At 42.6% G+C, this 24,529-nt stretch overlaps 1 protein-coding gene across 2 annotated transcripts in view; it reads right to left on the reverse strand.

The window, feature by feature from the left end:
- Positions 1–24,529, reverse strand: part of LOC126236568 (neuropeptide-like 1) — a 452,585-nt gene that overhangs the window by 51,066 nt on the left and 376,990 nt on the right. For both annotated transcript variants that reach the window (XM_049945977.1, XM_049945976.1), the window contains exon 4: positions 3,765–3,974. In XM_049945977.1, coding sequence (XP_049801934.1) covers positions 3,765–3,974 — 210 coding nt within the window. The remainder of the gene's footprint in view (positions 1–3,764; positions 3,975–24,529) is intronic.

Here is a 24,529-nt window from a genome sequence, read left to right on the forward strand (position 1 = left end):
TGCTTTAACGCATCAGCCACACTCAACATCTGATCTGCTGCATAGGGGGAAATAACCGTTAATGGCTTGCTCTCAATACTCTACTGGCCATTAAAATTGCTACACCACGACGATGACGTGCTACAGACGCGAAATTTAACCGACAGGAAGAAGATGCTGTGATATGCAAATGATTAGCTTTTCACACCTTTCACACAAGGTTGGCGCCACTGGCGACACCTACAACGTGCTGACATGAGGAAAGTTTCCAACCGATTCCTCATTCACAAACAGCAGTTGACCGGTGTTGCCTGGTGAAACGTTGTTGTGATGCCTCGTGTAAGGAGGATAAATGCGTACCATCACGTTTCCGACTTTGATAAAGGTCGGATTTTAGCCTATCGCGATTGCGGTTTATCGTATCGCGACATTGCTGCTCGCGTAGGTCGAAATCCAATGACTGTTAGCGAAATATGGAATCGATGGGTTCAGGAGGGTAATACGGAACGCCGTGCTGGATCCCCACGGCCTGGTATCACTAGCAATCGAGATGACAGGCATCTTATCAGCATGGCTGTAACGGATCGTGCAACCACGTCTCGATCCCTGACTCAACAGATGGGGGCGTTTGCAAGACAACAACCATCTGCACGAACAGTTCGACGACGTTTGCAGCAGCATGGACTATCAGCTTCGGTTACCCTTGACGCCGCATCACTGACATGAGCGCCTGCGATTGATGTACTCAACGACGAACCTGGGTGCACGAATGGCAGAACGTCATTTTTTCGGATGAATCCAGGATCTGTTTACAGCATCATGATGGTCACACCCGTGTTTGGCGACATCGCGGAGAACGCACATTGGAAGCGTGTATTCGTCATCGCCATACTGGCGTATCACCCAGCGTGATGGTATGGGGTGCCATTGGTTAGACGTCTCGGTCACCTCTTGTTCACATTGACGGCACTTTGAACAGTGGACGTTACATTTCAGATGTGTTACGACCCGTGGCTCTATCCTTCATTCGATCCTTGCGAAAACCTACATTTCAGCAGGATAATGCACGACCGCATGTTGCAGGTCCTGCACGAGCCTTTCTGGATACAGAAAATGTTCGACTGCTGCCCTGGACAGCACATTCTCCAGATCTCTCACGAATTGTAAACGTCTGGTCAATGGTGGCCGAACAAGTGGCTCGTCATAGTACGCCAGTCACTACTCTTGTTGAACTGTGGTATCGTGTTGAAGCTGCATGGGCAGTTGTACCTGTACGCGCCATCCAAGCTCTGTTTGACTCAATGCCCAGGCTTATCAAGGCCGTTATTACGGCTAGAGGTGGTTGTTCTGGGTACTGATTTCTCAGGATCTATGCACCCAAATTGCGTGAAAATGTAATTAGATGTGAGTTCTAGTATAATATATTTGTCGAATGAATACCCGCTTATCATCTGCATTTCTTCTTGGTGTAGCAATTTTAATGGCCAGTAGTGTAGTTTACACTTTATGAATTTTTGAAATGATACATGGTGTAACAGGTATAAAGCAGATATCCTTATATGTGGTACCTTCATATATTCACGCATCAGTGTGTTGTTCGTTTTTGCTCTGCGTCCAACGGTCTTCCCACAGGCAGATCCCATAATTTACTACCTGAGGTTTTCTGAATGGTCGTAGATGCGCCATACAGTGTACTACGTCTGTCAGTATAGACTAACCGTTTTGCGTTAACGCAGCAGCCACACTCAACATCTGATCTGCTGCATAGGGGGAAATAACCATTAATAGCTTGTTATTAATACATATACTTCGAGGTACTACTGTACTTAGAAACATGCGCTTTATAATGGCTATAATTATTAGTTTGCAAATAACGTAAGTACTGATATAATGTTGTTCAGTACACCGTCCTCAGTCACCAACAGAAATATCTTCACTTGTGCCTGTTACACCCTCTATTAGGAAGTATGAAGTACGTGTAAATTGTTTACAAAAGGACAGTATGACGATATTTTTAAGAGAGAGTTGAACAATGGCATAAATACCATGAAGAATTGGAAAGCCGCTGGGTTTGATGATATTTGCGTGGAACAGATTAAAAACTTCGACCTCGACGCCAGGGACTGGGTACTTGGACTTTATAACGTGTGCCGTGAAACCTTTCAAATCCCGAAACTGTGGAGGAAGTCAAAAGTGGTGGCTCTCCTTAAACCCGGGAAGGACGCAGAGTCTCCGAAGAGCTATCGACCCATAACCCTTATCTGCCACTGTGTAAGCTCTGTGAAAGACTGATCCTCAACAGAATAGAGAAGATCGTTGACTCGAAGCTAATTCCACACCAAACAGGTTTTAGACCTGGAAAGTCCTGTACCAGTCAAATTCTGGCATTGATGGAACATGTCGAGGATGGGTTTGAGACTAAACTAATCACCGGGCTGGCACTAGTCGACCTAAGTTCCGCCTATGATACAGTAGATCACCGGACACTACTGCATAAAACCTAGGAGACCCTGAAAGACTACCGCCTACTCAAGTTAATCGAATCCCTGCTCCAAAAAAGACAGTTCTTCGTAATGCTTGAGGGGAAAAAGAGTCGATGGCGGAATCAAAAAAATGGGCTCGCCCAAGGGAGCGTGTTGGCGCCAATCCTATTCAACATATATACAAATGACCAACCAACTCCAGACAAAACCAAAACTTTTGTATATGCAGACGACCTGGCAATAACAGTTCAAGGCAACAGGTTTGAAGCCATCGAGGAGAAATTAGAAACCGCCCTTCCTACAATGTCAACCTACTACAAAAAGAATTCTCTAAAACCCAATCCCTCCAAAACTCAAGTGAGTGCATTCCATCTGAAGTCGAGGCCGGCAAAGAACAGGCTCAATGTTACCTGGGATGGGACACTACTAGAACACACAGATACTCCCACCTACCTTGGCGTCGTGCTGGACAGAACGTTGACATACAAATATCATTGCGAAAAAACATGCAAAAAAGTAGAAGCACGAAATTCCCTAATAAGAAAGCTGTCCAATAGCAAATGGGGTGCCAAACCTACCGTGGTCAGAACTTCAGCCCAAGCTTTGTGCTTCTCAACTGCCGAATATGCCTGCCCGGTATGGTGCAGATCCGCCCACGCAAAAAAGGTAGATATTAGCTTGAATGAAACATGCAGGATAGTGACAGGCTGCATGAAACCAACCCCCATATAAAAGCTTCACAGGGCCGCAGGTTTCAAAAAACCCTGACTCACGTAGGAAAGCCCATGAACATACCGAGAAGCTAAAACAAACCTTTGATGCCCTTCACTCAATATTTGGCCTAGGGTGTGGCCCCAGCAGACTCAAATCCAGACGCCAAGTTGCGCCTTAGATGAGCCCCCCATCTGCTATCCACAAAGAGGGCCTACCAAGCGGCGTTTCTGGTGATTGGAAAACCTGTAGAATGCTTAACCGCATCAGAACTGGGGTGGCTCCTGTGAAATCTAACCTGATCAAATGGGGTTTGTTGGACGAAAATGACGACAAATGCGACTGCGGCACTCGACAGGACATGGAACATCTTCTACAGTGCCCTGCCTGCCCCCACAGATGCACCCTCGACGATCTATGGCTATCTAAAGAAGAAGCATTGGACATTGCCCAATACTGGGCAAACAAATTGTAGTTTCCGGAAACGAAAAAGTAAAGTAAAGTTTAAGAGCACAGTGAAGTTTGTAACACACAACTGGTTGTGCCATTTCGGAGATGACATGGATTTTCCGTAGCAGTGGAGGAACTGACCAGTGAAGAGCCGCGGCTGCGCATGAAGGAGGCGAGGTTCCGCTTGTCGGCCGCGGAGTGGCCGCCCACGCGCTCCGCGTCGTCCTTCTTGGTGGTGACGTAGCGCACGTTGGACAGCCCGCCGCTTCTGGCCAGGGAGCCCAGGTTGCGCTTGCCGAAAGACGGCAGCGAGTAGTCGCGGGCCAGCGAGCCGATGTGCCGTTTCTCCTCCTGGCAAAACAAAGCGCACCTGCTACCCGCTGTCCACGCTCACTCTTATGACTGGTGCCACGCAAGCTGAGACAGCGACCAGTTTCTAAACAGCCAAGTGGTTTCACAGCCATATCTGATTACCATACAAAATTGAGGGTTGGAAATATGAAACACTGGAAGTGCCGAAATTCGATATTTTCGTTTTTTTTTTTCTATAAATCACTGAATGTGTCACGGCTGATAACCGAAGTTGGAAGCCTCCTTGTACGTCAGAATACCTCGACTAGATTTCTCAGTGTGTAACTTTCTTTGTTCGTGACAGGAGGAAAACTGAATGCGCCGAGCGTATCTGACGTTGGCGGTAACAGTAACTTGTTTCTCGTTCGCTTTCCTACAAGCAACAAGTAATAGTGCATTTTTCTCAGTTTTTTTCCATATGAATACTTTGTATTCTGCGGTTAATGATGAAAACTAGAGACTAGATTAGGAACATAGCCATTCGCGACTGGAACAGGAAAGGGTCAAGTTGCGTAACGCCGTATACCGATCCTGCCTCCCGTGCGGTTCTAGGCGCTACAGTCCGGAACGGAGCGACCGCTACGGTCGCAGGTTCGAATCCTGCCTCGGGCGTGGATGTGTGTGATGTCCTTAGGTTAGTTAGGTTTAATTAGTTCTAAGTTCTAGGCGACTGATGACCTCAGAAGTTAAGTCGCATAGTGCTCAGAGCCATTTGAACCATTTTTTCGATCCTGCCTTGGAGGCGGTTAAGTGGGAGATGTGTCTCAGAGCTGGATTGTGACAGATGGTGACGCGAGACTGGACACGCACGTAGTTTATGTATCGGCCGATAGAGGACAATATTGGATAGGGGGACTGTGATTTTAGTTTCGATTGTGCCCACTAGAGTGCACTAAAGTAACGGAATGTTTTTCATAAACTGTTCTAGTATTTTCAAAAAGTGTTATTTTGTCTTTTTGTATATGTAAAATGTTATAAATGTCTTTAGCAGTATGAATGATGCGTGAGTGTGGTTTAAGGTTAATATGAAGATAATTGTTTAACGAAGTATGTAGTATGATTTAGTGTGAGGGACATTTAGAAGTATGAACATGGACAAAGGGGATTTTTGTAGAATAGATTTGTAAAGTAAGTTTATGGTAAAAGGAAAGTTAATTCAGGTATATATAACAATAGTAAATAACTTTATGCATAAGCAAAACTTCAGCATATTAGATAATTACGTCGGTAAAAAGTGCAGTCGTTAGGTTTACTATTTTGCGATTGGTTATTGATGAAAAGCGCGGATTGACGCGGGAGAATGTTGTTTTGCTATTGGCTGTTGAGTAAACTGACCAACGGTAAAGCAATATTCTTCGCGCGCCTTTCTCTGCTCGTAGAGAAGACTTAGAGTATTCTAGGGAGAAGTGTGGGAGCCTAGCCATGAAACAGTTCGGACGTCTGTAGTAGTAGTTCCGATGGAAACGATAAGTTGCCGGATCTAGCAGTGTTTCATACATCAAAAGTGTGGTAAAGTGACGGCATAATTATTCCCATGGGCGTGTAGAAATTTCGGAATTTTTAAGTGAATTTTGTTACGAGATAAGACATATATTCAGCGTGGCGTATTGAGCAGGTCGGTGGCTAAAAACTGTGACTGCATTAGGTACCGACAGACTTAATATTTGGCGAGCATTCTCAACCAGAAACATTACGTATTTTTGTAGCTATTACGTTTTCGGGAAATGCAACACCATGAACTTGCTAACGTGAGTGAAAGGTATTGTGAGTGACTGCGTTAAGACTAGGACGGGCTTGGCAGTGATACTTATTCACCTAAGTTTCAGAATATATTAATTGAGGACAAAATTTCCAACCCTTCCTTTCATGTGAAAACTTTCTCCCGAAACGTAGATTAGTGACTTCAATTGCAGCCTGGTTCACGTCGAAGTACAGTAGGTTTCGCTCGGCTTTCCTACTGATGATATGCTGAGACAATGTTCACAGGTAGGTGCAGGTTCGTCGTAAAGGGACGGAAAGAACCGCGCCGCCGCGAAGTGACAGTGGTACACAAAGTACCCTCCGTCACACACCGTTAGGTGGCTTAAGCAGTACGGACGTAGATGTGGAAAGAACAATATCGAGCTGAGAATTCAAGAGCAGCTTTACGTAATGGGCAAAGGTTTTGCTATTACTCAGAAAGAATCGTCACAACATTCCGAAAGTTGAAATCACTACAGTTTAACTGCGGATACTGTAGCATAGCGAAATAGAACAATGTATCTTGTGAAGTTAAGGTTCAAACTGCATCATCTTCCCATACAATGAAATGTTTCTCGCCTTTCAATGACCAAAACATTAAATGCTCAAAAAAAAAAAAAAAAAAAAAAAAGGAGCTATTAAGCATGGTCGATTTTCCTGAAACAAAATACAGGGTATTTTTATTTCTTGTTGCGTCAGTGATGTCAAAACTGTATTCTTTGTTACTGCTCAGAAATAAGTGATGCGATTCTGTGCGCACTTTGTTTCCTTGCTACTAAAGCTTGATACTTACATCATTAGCAAATGAAAATGTTTATATATTTTAAACTCTTAAGCTTATAACACTTTTGCGACATTTTTTTGTGTTACATGTTATAAATGGCTAGAAGCTATTATATTTCCATTCTTTCGGATAACATGAGTTGTGGTGCGAACGTCAGGTCTTTTCCTGTTTTCTTAATATCTGACATTAGGCGCTTTCAGCTTTTCCCATTATCAGTCGACAGTTACTTAAATGATTATAACCCAGCGGTGAACACTTACTTGTTAATTATTTTTGGTCAGTGGAACACATTAAGGTCAGTGAGCAAAAGAGAAGGACGAAGTGAGGTGGCGTATTGTTAATCCACTGGACTCGCATTCGGGAGGATGACGGTATAAATCTACGTCCTGCATTCCAGATTTAGGTTTTCCGTGATTTCCCGAAATCGCTCCAGGCATATGCGGGATGAGTCCTTTGAAAAGGGCACTGCCGATCTCCTATGTCCCTTCAATCATCCGAGCTTTTGCTCCGTCTCTTATGACATCGATGTTGACGGAGTGTTAACCTTAATCTTGCTCCTTTCCCTTCGAGGGTCTGCCAATTTAGATTTTTCAGCAGGTTCTTGACCCTCTCCCATAAGTCAAACAAACCTGTGACCACACGTGCCGCCTTTCTCTCTTATATCCAGCCAATATTCTACATATTTTACTTTCACTCATTACGTCCAACACGGAATGCAAACATTTAGAAATTACTGTAGTACAGAAAAAACACAGTTTGAATTGGTTAGTGAAAAGTACAACAATAAAGACAAATTACAGGAAAATATATTCAGTCAATGAGCGCTACTAGCATTGGACATGAAAGAAGGGGTGGAAGGGGGAGGGAGCAGAAACGTGATAAAACACAGTAATAAACTGGACAGGGGCAACGAAAATCTCGTGGCTGACTGAGAAATCAAAGAGGATTCTGCGTATCGGGGAGAAGATGGGAGCTTATACATTACTGTTTAACAGAGGGAAGAACTGGCCATATATCTTTCTTTCAATAGAAACGAAAGTAGCATTGCATAATTGTGCCACAAATGTTTTTAAAGGCAGACAGGTTAAAATATGCAATTGTTAAACCTCTTCATTATAAACGCGACGAAACAGACCTAAACAATTATCCTCTAATTTACTTATTGACATCTTTTTCAAGATATTCGTTAAAGCACTGTACTCAAGAGTAGTCTCACACGTAAGTAGAAACAATTTACTTAGCATATCACAGTTTGGATTCCAGAAGGATTACTCGAGTCTGAGATGCTATTTATGCATCCACTCACTACATGCTACAAGTCTTAAACAATAAAATGTGGGCAGTTGGTATTTTCTTGTAATCTTTCCAAGGCATTTGATTATGTAGATCGTGTTACTCTCTTAGAAAAACTCAAGCTTCATGGAACTGATGGCTTGACACATAGCTGGTTTGACTCGTACTGAAGAAACAAAATGCAAAATGTTGTGCTGAACAATTAAAAAAAATGTTGGAAGGACAGAAAAATTTAGTAACTGGGGAGAAATCAGAAAGCGAGTCCCACAGGTATCAATTTTGGGTCCACTCCTGTGTGTGAATGATTTTCCACGTAACATTCAACAAGCAGATTTGGTACTTTTTGCAGGCGATGCTAACGTCCTCATAATTTCCGTTAGAGAGAAAGCAACAAAAGTTATTGTAAATGATGTTTTACATGAACTATAAAGTGGTTCTCAGAAAATGGACACTCTCTAAATTTTGAAAAAAAAAAAAGAAGAAAACACACACACACACTCACTCACTCACTCACTGTATTCAATTCTGTACAACAAATGAAGTCATACCAATAATTGATGTAGCACACGTGCAGAAGTCAGTGGATAAGGTAGAATGATCCAAATTTTTGGGTGTACAAACTGATGAAAACTTGAACTGTAACAAGCATGTTACTGAGCTTCTCTAATAATTAGCTTCAGCTACTTTAGCTCTTTGTGTTCTAGTCTTGAAGACAAACAAATCAACGTCCTGACATATTTTGCATACTTACTGTCAATAATGTCCTATAGAATAATTTTCCTGGGTAACTCATCGCTTAGAAAGGAAGTATCGATTGCACAAAAGCGGACAATAAGAATAATATGTGATGTTCACACACAGACGTCGTGTAGGTACCTCTTCAAAAAGCTAGGCGTTTTAACTGAGCCGTCACAAGACATATATTCGGTACTGAAATTCGTCATAAATAATCTATCACAATTTGAGAAGAACAGTGATATCTACACCCAAAGCACAATTATGGAGCCCGTCTCACACTGCTTGCATACCTGGGTGTAAGACTACGAAAAGGTATTAAATGTGACGAACACATAAAATCAGCACTAGGGAAGGCGAATGGAAAACATAAATTTATTGAGAAGATTGTGATAAACTGCGGTGCATCTGTAACAGTAGTCGTATACAAGACACTAGTGCAACCAGTTCTAGATTACTGTATTTGGGGATGGTCCGCCTTGAGCAAAACACAATTTTTCTTTTTCTTTTTATTTCACCCAGACAAGCTACAACATCATCAGTCTTTTTTTTTATTATCTTCTATAAAACAGAAAAATGTTTTTTAGTACTAGTATACCTACAAATTTGAGTGTAAGAGAGTATTTACATATTTGAAAAACAGACAGTTATATACATATAGCTTGTTACCATATGTTGTGGGTTTCCTAACTTTTATCTTATTTAATGTAATTGCTTTGTTTCACAGTTTGTCATCTGCAAACATATAGGACTTAATGTAGAACAGTTATTTACTTCGAAATTTTACGACAGGTCATGTTAGCGTTATGCCCACTATTAAGGAATACTTCACTATAAAGGAATACTATTTGGAAGATTTTGTGTGTGTGTGTGTATATTTTTGCAACAGGTTTCACTTACTTTTGCTGGTTTCCCCATTATCTTCACTGTGAAGGCAGCACCAAGTAACTTTCAGTGCCACTGTTTACAATTTACAGAAATAAGATGGTGGACAGCTAAACAGTTGAATGTTTTATGGGTGGAAATTTTGGATCTTTGTGGGATGTAGTTGCCATTTTGTGTGTGTGTGTAGGTGATGGATGTGAATTATATTTATTTAATTACTACCTTTATTTTATTTATTTTTATTACTTTATTGTATGTATGTGTTTGGAAGTGGGTTTAGGGTGTTTATGGGTTGATGTCTGGTAGTTCTTTGAGGACAGATAACGGAATTCCACTGCAGATAACTATGTATTCATTTATTACTTGTTTTCCTTCAATTACGCCTTTTTGTATTTGACAGTTTTGTTCAATTATTAGTTTTAAGGGGAGGGGGGCGATGCTGCATTGAGAATTTTCAAGTCAGTGTTATTGATGGTTTATGGACTATGTTTCACTTTCATAAAGTGTACAGCAAATGTCGAGTGACACCTATTACTTTTTAATGCTCTCTGTGTTCTGTGTATCTGGTATTAAAGTTTCTACTTGTCCGCCCTCTATGAACTGATTTGCGGTCTTGGCATGTCAGTTGGCAAATACCAGACATGTTGTGTTTGTCTGTGCTTGTATTAGTTCCTTTAGTTTTCTCTGTAATGAGTTGTCTGTCTTGTAGGATATTTTTAGCCCTTATTTTTTGAACATGTTGCTATTCCATGGATTGCTTTGTTGTTGTAAGTGAGAGTGTACCATTTGCTTGTTGTTATGGGTGTTTCTTGTTCATGTGTGCTTGTGAGTATGTTTTGTGTTATGTGTCTTAATGCTCTGTACGTCTGTATTTGTAAGTTGGTGACTAGTTTGTTTTTGTGTACTAGATGTCCACTCCAAAACCAAATCTATTTGTAAGCAAACATGGACAGAAGAGCTTCAACTTAAAAATGATTATCTAGAATACTATTCCAGCGTTAGTAGTCCTTGTCAAGGAAACCAGGTGTAAAGTATGGAACGACTTTAGAGACTCGTTTTTATGATCGAAACGGGTCGTATAGTCCATACGAAAGTCTTATAGAGGTGCTCGGAAATATCTTAGGAAAAAAGCCACGTTATTCTTGTGGAATCCTGTTGGGCAAGAGGGAGACTGTGTGACGTTTCTAATGGCTCCATGACATATCACGCACTCATCTCGCTGTGGCTAAGCCATGTCTCCGCAATATCCTTTCTTTCAGGAGTGCTAGTTCTGCAAGGTTCGCAGGAGAGCTTCTGTAAAGTTTGGAAGGTAGGAGATGAGGTACTGGCAGAAGTAAAGCTGTGAGGATGGGGCGTGAGTCGTGCTTGGGTTGCTCAGTTGGTAGAGCACTTCCACGAAAAAGGCAAAGGTCCCGAGTTCGAGTCTCGGTCCGGCACACAGTTTTAATCTGCCAGGAAGTTTCAGGACAGAAAATAGCTAATATTGGTATCAAGAAATCTCCGTTATTCTCAGTACAGTAGGTTGTGGATCTCTCTCTCTCTTTCCCTCTCTGTGTGTGTGTGTGTGTGTGTGTGTGTGTGTGTGTGTGTGTGTGTGTGTGTGTAGATACCTTAGTGTTAAATGTGACTAAATGATTCATCAAGGGAAAAAGCATTCATCGTTGTTTAGTTAATACCATATATGGAGCTGTTGGATAAATGCCATATCAAAACGGTACGAATAGACCTAAAGAATGGAAGGAACATGACGCCGAAAGCTAATTTAAAAACAGCGGTTATAGCCAATTGGGAATTTAGCCTTCTTCATTCTTTAAACTAATTACATCAGCGTGCTGTGAAAACGAGTCGCTAAACTACTACATTTTTAATGAGTTGAAAGAAGTGAAAATGATCGAGTGACAAAATAAATTTCAGATTTCACAACAAAAGGTTATCCACATCAGAGGGTAATCGACTGAATCTCGTTGAGCATTGACACAGATTTATTACAAAAATTTTGTTAGTAGGAGTTAATAAAATGAGTTTACAAGAATCCAACGTACACCTTCTAAGACCTACCAATGTTAAGTACAAACTTCAGACACATGTTGGTACTGAATCGATAATTGCAACAGTGGCTGAGATCATTCATGGAATAGAAACAATGATTTGTCACATTCCCTATTTTAAATTATTACCTGTCTTTCTTCTACCACTTTATTTCAACGACATTATCTAGAAAAAGAAACGCATTTCAGAAGTGAGTAAAAAGTGATTGTGATAGTAACTTGTACGTCTGAATCAAGTAAAAGAGCTTGAAGAAACGACTATCAATTTGGTACTAAACAATAGGGATGCATGCAAACAAAGCTAATAGCAAAGACAACCATTTCGGAACCTTAACTCACAACTTAAAAAGAGCCCAGCTGAACTGCAGCCATGTGGTTCAGTTCGCAAAGTAAGTGGCCTAAATTCACTTTATTAAATTGTAAACTGCATGAAATCCACAAGCAAAGTACTCCCGTGATGTTTTAAATAATGAATGACAAACATTTACTGGTATTACAACGCGAGTAGGTTGATGTACGGCCACATGGTACAAAGTAAATGGGAAGTGACATGAATTCAACTGGATCGAAAGTACGCGAAATAACTAAGCAAATCACTCATGCAACGTTTGAAATAATTAATGAAGTCAGTTTGGAAGCATTTACTGATATTACAACGTTAAGAAGCTGTCCTACAGCCACTTGGTGAAAGAAAACGGCATTAATTTATGTAATTAAATCGGAATCTATACGAAATCGATAATCAGAACACTTCCTGATACTATTAACTGATACCACAAACTGCTACATAGAATTCAGAGCTCTGAATGGAGGTGACATACCAGCTCCTCATCAAAGTTAACGTGTACAGACCAGCTGTACGTCCATCCACCTTCAAGTGCCATCAAAGAGGAAGTGTCCTTTGATCGTTAGCGATGCTGCTCGCTCGCCTTCAGGGGTGCCCGCCACATGTGAATTTACCATTAGCTTGTTAGTGCCAACTTCGGCAGAAAAGGCTTCTAAAGCTCCACCAAGATCTCTGGTCCAAACTTCTATACGCAGCCACAGAATCAAAGACACCCAGCAGAGTTCGTTTGATGGCGGGATAACTACGAGTCGCTAAGAGAAGAACGGACCTAATATTACCAGATTGATATTACGACAGGAATGTTCACATGCCTTCAGTTGTGCTAAATTTTCATTTGTTCATCTAAATGTGTCTCGAGTTATGAGACCTGTGCCGGCCGGAGTGGCCATGCGGTTCTAGGCGCTACAGTCTGGAACCGCGCCACCGCTACGGTCGCAGGTTCGAATCCTGCTTCGGGCATGGATGTCTGTGATCTCCTTAGGTTAGTTAGGTTTAAGTATTTCTAAGTTCTAGGGGACTGATGACCTAAGAAGTTAAGTCGCATAGTGCTCAGAGACATTTGAACCATTTTTTTTATGAGACCTGTGGGAACGTTTGTAAGCAATGCGTCTCACACCAATCGATGTCCTATAGCATCAAAATATTTAAAACCAGCTGGCAGTGATGATCTTGTTTTGGCAACATCGGCTGAAGAGCGTTTACTTTTTGTAAACGTTGTTAGAGGATGATACTGACCTAAATATCTTACGTAAGTTTATTCATTCTTCCAATGAAGCAGGGATCAGACTGACTGCATGATCCATAATCGTCAATACAGCACGCTGCAAAGCATTTCGGTGCTTGTAGAACTGGTAAGTAATCGAAGTGTACTTTCAGTTCTGCAGGCGATACTTTAACAATGACTACAGCGCGATTACATCGAGTAGTCGAAATATTAGATGTTGTTTGGTCATAACCAAGGAACGTTTGCAAAAATTCCAATTATAAGTAACACTGTTAAAAGTTGTGCCTATACATTTTTTAAGAAAGTGAAATATCTCTCAGAAAACGTAAAGTGTAAGAATTTGAATTCGTGTAATATGTGTCGATTATGCTACATGTTGCTAAAAATCAGGTATTGGGTTTCGCCATACTGGGAGATTGGAATTGGGATGTAGTAACCGGCAGCTATTATTCACGATATCATGTGGTCTCCATGCTCAAAAAGATCAGAATATATGGGATGTTTCAAAGGTTAGCGCCTAAGGTTAACTAAGAACAGGATATATGGGATGTTCCAGAGGTTAGCGCCTAAGGTTAACTAAGAACAGCCGGCCGGGGTGGCCTAGCGGTTCTAGGCGCTACGGTCTGGAACCGCACGACCGCTACGACCGCAGGTTCCAATCCTGCCTCTGGCATGGATGTGTGTGATGTCCTTAGGCTAGTTAGGTTTAAGTAGTTCTAAGTTCTAGGGAACTGATGACCTCAGAAGTTAAGTCGCATAGTGCTCAGAGCCATTTGAACCATTTGAACTAAGAACATGAACAACAGGAAGAATAAATCAGTTTTCCCCAGGTAGCGATGTCCAGAGCGGCAGTAAGTCAGTTCGTGAGACAGAGATTTTGACTTTATCCTGACGATGCAAGTACTTTTGCTACTACTATTTCACTAACGGAACAATATACACTCCTGGAAATTGAAATAAGAACACCGTGAATTCATTGTCCCAGGAAGGGGAAACTTTATTGACACATTCCTGGGGTCAGATACATCACATGATCACACTGACAGAACCACAGGCACATAGACACAGGCAACAGAGCATGCACAATGTCGGCACTAGTACAGTGTATATCCACCTTTCGCAGCAATGCAGGCTGCTATTCTCCCATGGAGACGATCGTAGAGATGCTGGATGTAGTCCTGTGGAACGGCTTGCCATGCCATTTCCACCTGGCGCCTCAGTTGGACCAGCGTTCGTGCTGGACGTGCAGACCGCGTGAGACGACGCTTCATCCAGTCCCAAACATCCTCAATGGGGGACAGATCCGGAGATCTTGCTGGCCAGGGTAGTTGACTTACACCTTCTAGAGCACGTTGGGTGGCACGGGATACATGCGGACGTGCATTGTCCTGTTGGAACAGCAAGTTTCCTCGCCGGTCTAGGAATGGTAGAACGATGGGTTCGATGACGGTTTGGATGTACCGTGCACTATTCAGTGTCCCCTCGACGATCACCAGTGGTGTACAGCCAGTGTAGGAGATCGCTCCCCACACCATGATGCCGGGTGTTGGCCCTGTGTGCCTCGGTCGTATGCAGTCCTGATTGTGGCGCTCACCTGCACGGCGCCAAACACGCATACGACCATCATTGGCACCAAGGCAGAAGCGACTCTCATCGCTGAAGACGACACGTCTCCATTCGTCCCTCCATTCACGCCTGTCGCGACACCACTGGAGGCGGGCTGCACGATGTTGGGGCGTGAGCGGAAGACGGCCTAACGGTGTGCGGGACCGTAGCCCAGCTTCATGGAGATGGTTGCGAATGGTCCTCGCCGATACCCCAGGAGCAACAGTGTCCCTAATTTGCTGGGAAGTGGCGGTGCGGTCCCCTACGGCACTGCGTAGGATCCTACGGTCTTGGCGTGCATCCGTGCGTCGCTGCGGTCCGGTCCCAGGTCGACGGGCACGTGCACCTTCCGCCGACCACTGGCGACAACATCGATGTACTGTGGAGACCTCACGCCCCACGTGTTGAGCAATTCGGCGGTACGTCCACCCGGCCTCCCGCATGCCCACTATACGCCCTCGCTCAAAGTCCGTCAACTGCACATACGGTTCACGTCCACGCTGTCGCGGCATGCTACCGGTGTTAAAGACTGCGATGGAGCTCCGTATGCCACGGCAAACTGGCTGACTCTGACGGCGGCGGTGCACAAATGCTGCGCAGCTAGCGCCATTCGACGGCCAACACCGCGGTTCCTGGTGTGTCCGCTGTGCCGTGCGTGTGATCATAGCTTGTACAGCCCTCTCGCAGTGTCCGGAGCAAGTATGGTGGGTCTGACACACCGGTGTCAATGTGTTCTTTTTTCCATTTCCAGGAGTGTAGATCGAGTTTTTTTTAACTAGAATACCGTTTTCTGCCAGACGAGACCGTGTTCAGATCTAAAATACAAGACGACGGTTGCTACCATCCGTGTCAGCTGTTGCACGTCATCACAGTCAAGCCGGTAACTGCAGCTTAAAAAACCTGATACAGACTTTTTCTTCATAAAATTACAAAAGAAGATTATTGTTAACTCTCGTGACATTCCGCCCTGGTAATGTTTGTTCACAGTCCAGAACTGCTCAAGGATCTCTAGTGTACTAACTATTTAACATGTTCTAAAAGAAGTAATCTATGGTGGCGACCACTAGACAGGGTGGACCTTTCTGATCCACTTACTAGTAGCACAACATTAGCATCATTAGCATGGAGAGAAACACGTGAATTAGATTCTTGGACGGAGAGTAATGAATGCACTGACAGTCATACAATGAACAGCAGGGGATCCTAGTCGTAACTTGACAGCGAGAGCGCGCGCTCTTGTGTGTGCGTGTGTGTGTGTGTGTGTGTGTGTGTGTGTGTGTGCGTTTTATGGGCGCTCACAGACAAGACTATTACGGCCTTACCAAATAAATACAAACGAATTTGTTTATGAGGTCTGAAATATTCGAAGAAAATAGATCATGTTTCTTAAAGTTGCATTTTCTCGCTCTCATCTCACTCACGATATTCAACCATACAATCACTACCACATATCCTTTAAAATACAAATTTAGTCAAATGTTCTAAAAATGATCTATAGAAAACACTGATGATGTGAGGAGGCTAAAATATCTACACAGAGAGATGCGGTTGGCTGATCGCTTACATGAAACATGGATGAGCCAGCCACCTGATTATAACATATAAAACCTCTTCCCTAATATTTTACGGAGCATGCTGAACGTTTCTCACACTCGTGAATGGAGTACCAGATACTACCATTATCGGCTAAATAGATGACAAATCTACAATCTCTTGTCTGAGAATAACACATATTCAAGTAAAATGTAGCGCTCTCTGATTACGTCCCAATAACCACAAGGGCGACACGTTGGAGGATTCTATCACTGGAGCAAGAAGCAATGGGTCATGGTGCTACTTTCTATCCGAGATCAAGAGAGAAGCACCTCATCTCGTCTCTGTGGCTAGAGGGACGTACTCCATGGCCGCGTTATTGACATTACTAGCCACAGCTTATTGTTTGTCACTTTCAGCCGCTCTTCTACCTATCTACTTACGAGTCTGTACATCAGCAGTGAAATGATAGCATGTAGGGGGACAGGACACTAAACCAGGACGGGACACTAAACCACCTGTTTTTACTATACGTCTCCTTGGCTGCTAATTCGTTTCCCTGAATTCCCACGTGCTCTGGTACTCAGCAAAATAACCTCCTCTTCTAGACCTGTACGCAGAGAGGAGCGAACTGGATATTCTGGTCAGCTTTATCTGCTGAGTGCAAGAGTTGTAGAGACTGAAGGACACTCCATTTGCAACGCCCTGTAACAGTACAGTTGCCGTCTCCTCCACATCGAGATTTCTGTCAATTAATCACTTGTTACCTCATTCTATTAGAACGGAATTGCTTTGTTCACGGTGCAAAAATTCGAAACAATTTTACTGTTATTTAATGACTGAAGTCGTTACACCACCAGCTCACAGGGACAGCCCCATCTTCATGTGTAGCTGTAAGTTAAAATAAAATAACATCTATCAGCTATAAACAGGATAATAGATCTAGAGAAAAAGGTAACTGGGATCTCATAAATACACTCAGTTGAACATGCATATAAATACCTGGACGAAACGCCCATGTCAGAGCCAGCTTAGAAGGCACCACATCTGCCGTATATGGCTTATCAGATTGAATACCCAGATGTGCCCGCGCAAAAAGCACCTTTCAACTGAAGTAAGTCACCCTTGCCCTACAAGTGCCGGCGACGGGGTGGGTCGTCTAAATAAACCAAATAAAGCCATATTAGACATAATGTCGAAGGCAAACAGTTGTAAACAACAGGCTGAAGACTGTAACATGTAGTTGACTTATGAAAGGACCAACCGTTCAAATTTTTTGTGTAGAGCTGTCACTGGGAGACAGCACGCAGCTAACATGTAACTGGAACAATGAAACTGCTGTGCAGTTATCATTAACTGAGAAACACAAAAAACCTGCAAAATGACGCTACTGCGCTGCAGCTAACTCTTACGAAATACTCGTATAGACAACTGAGTAATGGCACCTCGGAACACGACGTTATAAACACGACGTTATAAACACAACGTTATAAACACGGAGTGAGAAGAGCACTAAACTAAAGTAAGAGAACTGGCTATAGAAAAACAGTCAAAAGCAATAACGGCAGGTATACGACAGATGTTCGTCCTTGAAGAAAAATAGTGAACAGCGACCATAATTAATGGACATGTAGAAAACCAGAACGCTGCCACAATTGGGTATTCAGTATGATGAGCAACGTACGGGAGATGTGGTGTCTTCTAAGTTAGCTTTGAAATGGACGCTTCGTCCTGATATTTACAAATATCTTCAATGGAGTACAAAAAAAAAAAAATGGTTCTGAGCACTATGGGACTTAACATCTATGGTCATCAGTCCCCTAGAACTTAGAACTACTTAAACCTAACTAACCTAAGGACATCACACAACACCCAGTCATCACGAGGCAGAGAAAATCCCTGACCCCGCCGGGAATCGAACCCGGGAACCCGGGCGCGGGAAGCGAGAACGCTACCGCACGACCACGAGCTGCGGACAATGGAGTACATTTATTATCTTTTTCCCCATTATCTTTTTCTGTATCTCTTAGCTTGTTTATAGTTTAGAGAATTTGATTTATTTTAACTTAGAGATCCATCTGAAGATGCGGCTGAGTTCACAAGGTCTGGTAGTGGGAAGACTTGAATCATAAATTGTACAAATGTAGCGATTGTTTTAATCATAAGCATTACATATAACAGTATTCCCACCAGGAAAAAATTATGGAATCACTTTATGAAGGGATGTAGCGTATCATTTCCTGGTCATCCATATGTGCGTTAGACTTGTTCGGTTTTGTAGTCGCCTTAGTCAGTTTGCGGCTGCAGAAGCATGGGGATTTTTCTTCAGCTGCGGGCTGGTGGGCCAGACTTCCTCTAATCTTCCTAAATGGGTTCTGGCCGGAGCCTAAGGGTGCGATTAAATGGAGAGTAATTTCCCCTTGACGGATAGTGTTTCCAACATACGTCGCAGAGATATTTCGTAATGTCTTGCCAGGAGGCAGCACCTCATAAAAGCAGTAAGTGGACATGGCCAATGGAAACATCTGCTTTTCGTCGGATTGGATGGAAAGCCTGAACGTTAAATAATTTCGTGAAGCAATCTGGAGATGGTGAAATCCTGGAGTTGAGGTGGCAATTAGAGGGAAATCTCGGTCAGAGTTTGTGTCTGTCTAGTATTTTGAAAGCCTGTGGTTAATAAACCTCCCTGATCAACAAGGTACTTCCTCGGCACGGAAAACCTAAAAATCCTTTTGCTGAACATTTCTGTACAGGGACGTCAAATTCTGCTCAGGCGGTTTCCCGTCTTTCTAGAAGATTGTTGTGGATTACTGAAATAAGTAGCTACATGTGGTGTGGTATAAGAGTGATGGACTTGGCTAGGGTTAATTGATGTATACTAGTAATAAAACCGTAAAACCATAGTGTCTTTCTGTTTGTCTGAACACACTGATCTCCAAAATTACGAGACGAATTGTCATGTAGTTTTCACAGATAATTTGAGCATAGTTTCGGGCAACATATAGTCTTTATTTAATCAAAATCGAAACATAAAAAGATATATCGTAATTTAAAGTTTTGTCTAAAATCTGCTCAGTAGTTCGGATGTTTAATCATCAAGGCGTAGTACCCTAAAGAACTAACAGATGACTGTTAGTTTTTTTTAACTCAGTGGATAATTTATTTTCGGAAGTTTACGCCAGTGACAGAATTAAGCACTGCAATCTTATCTCTACAAATACAAATTAAGAAAGAATTTACCTGGCTAGGATATATAGATTTTAGTAATTCTGCTGTTTTTGTATTAAAACTAAAGGTACTGCTTTGCTTCTTTCGAGTGGTTTTATTTATATTCTTTGCTAGAAAAACCGAGTTTATTAAGTTTGCTTTCTGATTTGGGTGCCTACGCCTTACATTTTGTATAGAAAACGGTCGAGCCTTTCTGAATACACCAGAACAGTTAAAAGACTTAGGACTATGCGTCCTCAAGAATCAAGGAAGATCGTGGGGCTAGGCTTGTTGTGGCTGAAGAACATCAGACCTTAACTCGCTCTTTGGAAACTCCTTCCAAAGCGAGGCGCGACGTATGTACCATCGAGACCGTCATGGTCTATATCGCTTGTCAGAACCCTTCACTCACAGAGGCGTAAAGTTACTTCTGTCCAACGTAACATCATAGACGCGAAAATTCTGACGGGAAGAGCGGCGCAGGCGAGCGAGTTTTTACATCCAGAATCCTTCTTATTCTTAACAATTCAGCATTTCACCCTGAAAGTGCACAATCGCTGATGACCTTAGGTTATCACTCGCCAATAAAGAAAGGAACAGCTATAAATATATACCAGTGCAATGCCGAGTTTCTCAGGCTAGTACCAAATAAATTTAATTTTCTCCGTGCAAATTTGATAGTGATGTTTTGGTGTGACGTACTTGCAGCATGCATTATTGACTTCGAACTGTGTTACTGACTTGTTGCAGGGAAATTACCGACGAGAGTTGTTAGGGCCGGCTGGAGGCGATGTATGAGCTGTGTAAGGAGGCTATAATTTCACACCTTACAAACACTCATCTACATATTTTGCCATGATTGACAACCGAAATTAGGTATAATTTGATGGTTTGTACATCGTGTATATGAATATTTAAAGAAGACTGACATTGTCACATACACCTTGTAAATAGTTGTTAACACTTATTGCATGAAAGGTGATGGAGTGTCTTTATTATCAAAACGGCTTAATGAATGATTGCCTATACTAGTAGAGGTTGGAACGCCAGTGAAAATGAAACGGCAGGCGTAACTTACGCCCTGGGTGGAAAACCCCACGCAGGTGTGTTGGTCCTGCTTAACAGAGGAAGTAGCCCTAGCCAGACGGTCGGGGCACCTGAGTGCTGAAGCTCAACAGAGAGGCGGCTGGCCGGTTGGAAGCCAGGCTGGAAGGATAACCGGGAACTCTGAAAATATTGGACTCATCAGAGAGGAACAAGGAAGCGTTAATTCGGAAATCACGCAGGCTGGGTTATTTCCGAGGATTTTTACTCTGAGAAGCGTACCATTGTAAGAACTCCTAATTAACGGGGATAGGTATTTCCTCGCAAACTTTCCGTGCTGGACGACAAAAGACTAAAATATGGTTGGTCGGCGTTCGGAAGATTTGTAAAGACGGAGAATATTCGGTGGTTTCGAGAATATGATTCGCCTTCTGCAGTTTCGAGTGAAGGGAGTCGATCTTTGCTGGGAAGCCAGCGGTAGAGAGAATGAGGTCTTCCGTTTTGAGCACCCGTGTTTGACGGTCGCTCAGTATCAGCTTTTGTTGTTACAGGCGGACTTGCTGTCTTTGCTCTCAGGAGATTTTATAGTTAGAAGGTTAGGAACTATACTGCTGCGAACTTATACGATTCTGGACTGTTCAGTGTTCAGTGATTGAGAGCAGTTCTTCTGTCTATACTCACGTAGAGACGTTATCTGAATTCCGTCCTTGTGGCTTGGAGTTCGCGTTTATTGTCTGTAGAACACAGAGAGGAGAAGACAGTATTAGATTATACTAGTCAGAGGACCACCTTCTGCCGTCCTTGTGTCTGAAAGATTTTATTTTGTGGCTGGAGTTCTTCTATCGTCACAGACGTATACGAAAACCATCACTCTGACACACCGGACGCAGTACATTTGGTGATATTGCTAATTGCTTCTGCTTAATAGGGCTATAAGGCTAAACAGCTGTGATCACATAAGTTTTATTTCCACAGAGGTTGCACACTACTGTAGATCATCTTTGAAAGTAGTGTCTTCCAGTGTTTGATACGTAGATGATGTCAATCATCTTGCGTTATTACATTAGATCGCGTAGCCATAAAAGGGGAAGATTTGGGCAATTGATCAGTAATATTAGTTAGGAAATATAAAGACTTATATATAAAGGGGTTTTTAATCTACAATAAATGTATAAGCAGAAACGACATTTGCCGGCCGGTGTGGCCGTGCGGTTAAAGGCGCTTCAGTCTGGAACCGCGTGACCGCTACGGTCGCAGGTTCGAATCCTGCCTCGGGCATGGATGTGTGTGATGTCCTTAGGTTAGTTAGGTTTAATTATTTCTAAGTTATAGGCGACTGATGACCTCAGAAGTTAAGTCGCATAGTGCTCAGAGCCATTTTTAGAAACGACATTTATCATTTAGTAGTTACTAGCTCCGTTAATCATTCATTTATGTTTATGTTGTAATTTATATGTTAAAGAGCAAGAAGGAGGAATAATATCACAATTAGGAGATCCTACGGTCTGCTTCAGGGGGTAGTCAGACAGGGCCAAATCTTGATTTTCACGTTCAGTACTTTCCGTTGAGCATATTCATTTTACACCCGCCTGGAGTAGCATCTTGGAGCTGCTTGTGGTGAATCTATTCCAGTACGGTGTAGGGTCTTGGAATATTTCCTGAAAGTAGTTAAATAACGACAAAATTTTTAATTATTGATTTTGGAGTTATTAAGTTTAACATTCACGGGTCAAAGTTAGGGTGGCGACCCTTATTAAGAGCGATTTGATAGTGTAGCACAGCAGAGAATTTATCCAGGTCCACCAATAAAGGTTCCCGATTCGCTGAGCAGCACTTCGTGTAACTCGTCTCGCGCGGTGCGCACCGCCAAGAGTGCTTGGGTTTAGGTGGAGGCCGCTAGCGTGACATCGCGCGTCACCCAAATAGCTCCGAGGGACGGACGAAAGGAACTTTACGTGGGGTTGATGGTTTTTTTTTTTTTTGAGTCATCAGTCTTCTGACTGGTTTGATGCGGCTCGCCACGAATTCCTCTCTCTTCATCTCAGAGTGGCACTTGCAGTCTTCATCCTCAATGATTTACTGGATGTATTCCAGTCTCTCTCTTCCTCAATAGTTTTTTCTCTCTACAGCTCCATCTAGTAACATGGAAGTTATTTCCTGATGCCTTAACGGATGTCCTACCAACCTGTCAATTCTTCCTGTCTGTGTTTTCCATATATTCCTTCCTCGCCGATTCTGAGGAGAACCTCCTCATTTCTTATTCCTAATTTTAGATATTCTTCTTTAGGACCACATCTCAAGTGCTTCAATTCCCATCTCAATTTCGCGCAGTCCATGTTTCACTACCGTACAAAGGTATACTCTAAATGTACATTCTCAGAAATTTCTTCCTCAAATTTGGGCTTGTGCTTGATACTAACAGACTTCTGTTGGCCCGGAATGCCCTTTTTCCAGAGCTAGTCTGCTTTTTATGATCTCTCTCCTCCATCCGTCATGGATCATTTCACTGTCTAGGTAGCAGAATTCCTTAACTTCATCTACTTCGCGATCACCAAGCGTGATGTTAAGCTTCTCGCCGTTCTCATATCTGCTACTTCTCATAACTTTCGTCTTTCTTCGGTTCACTCTCAGTCCAAAAAGACGTACCATACTCATTAGACAGTTCATTCCCTTCAACAGATCCTATAATTCGCCTTCACTTTCTTTGAGGATAGAAATATCATCAGAATATCGTCTTGCTCTTGGTCTTCCACTCTTATTGTGTCCTCTTGGCTTTTGTACCCGTCTTTCCATATAGCTTACCCTATTTTTCTCAGAAATTCGAACATATTAAACCATCTGACATTTTCGAGCGCTTTGTCATGGTCAACAAATCCTATGAAGGAGTCTTGATTTTTCTTGCTTCCATTATCAATCGCAATGCCAGATTTGCCTCTCTGGTATCTTTCGTAAAGCCAAACTGATCGTCTTCGCCGGCCGCGGTGGCCGTGCGGTTCTGGCGCTGCAGTCCGGAACCGCGGGACTGCTACGGTCGCAGGTTCGAATCCTGCCTCGGGCATGGGTGTGTGTGATGTCCTTAGGTTAGTTAGGTTTAAGTAGTTCTAAGTTCTAGGGGACTTATGACCTAAGATGTTGAGTCCCATAGTGCTCAGAGCCATTTGAACCATTTGATCGTCTTCTAACACATCCTCAATTTTGTTTTCCGTTGTTTGTATATTGTTCTTCTCAGAAACTTGGTTGCATGAGCTGTTAAGCTGATTCTGCGATGATTCTCGCACTAGTCCGCTCTTGCAATCTTGTGGATGTGAATTACTTATTAACGACGCTGCCTGTAGACCACGGGTGCCCTGTCTGATACCCCAGCCTATTATGGAAGATCACTGGCTGCTATAAAATCTGATGACAAAAAGGTAGTACTACGTGAATTTCGACGTTTGTATACACGTAGGGTGCCCAGATCCAATTGTTTAAAAAGGATGACAAACAGCTTCAAAAAGGAGGACAAAGGAAGAAAAAAGAGGCCACATCAATCGGGTCAACTGCGGATGAGGATACCACCCGTCAGCTTTGGACAAGTCACGTGGCTGCCTGGAAGCACCGGTAAAACTAGTAGTTAACTGTTACTGGTGGTCAGGTGGTGATTCCCAGAGCACTATTTTTTATTTTAAATTAAAAACATTGTTTATGGTGACAGTGTGGCGTCAATTGTTTTGTTATGTCAACAACACGGAATTGTTTACAAAACGAAAAACGTAAGACCATTCACCTCCCCTCATTCGACGCATTGCTACCAACATCTACAATTCAAGCAGCAGCTGACGACATGTAAACTGAACTTTAAACTTCAGAATACAAATAAATTGAATGACTATGAAACAATGAAATAAAACCATGACAGTTAATCTGTCGATTTATTTCTTACCTTTATTGGCCACTGAGACGTACGTTCCAGCTCCACATACATTCCGCTTCAAATTCATTTCCCCCTTTCTTGAAAGCCGGATATTTACAGGTAATGACATCAGAAAATGTACACTTTCGTTTAGGCGTAGCCAAATATTTTACGTAACTCATTCGGTTAAAAATTACACTTACAAATCACACGTGGAC

This window comes from Schistocerca nitens, chromosome 2, assembly GCF_023898315.1.
Source record: "Schistocerca nitens isolate TAMUIC-IGC-003100 chromosome 2, iqSchNite1.1, whole genome shotgun sequence".
Lineage (NCBI taxonomy): Eukaryota > Metazoa > Arthropoda > Insecta > Orthoptera > Acrididae > Schistocerca > Schistocerca nitens.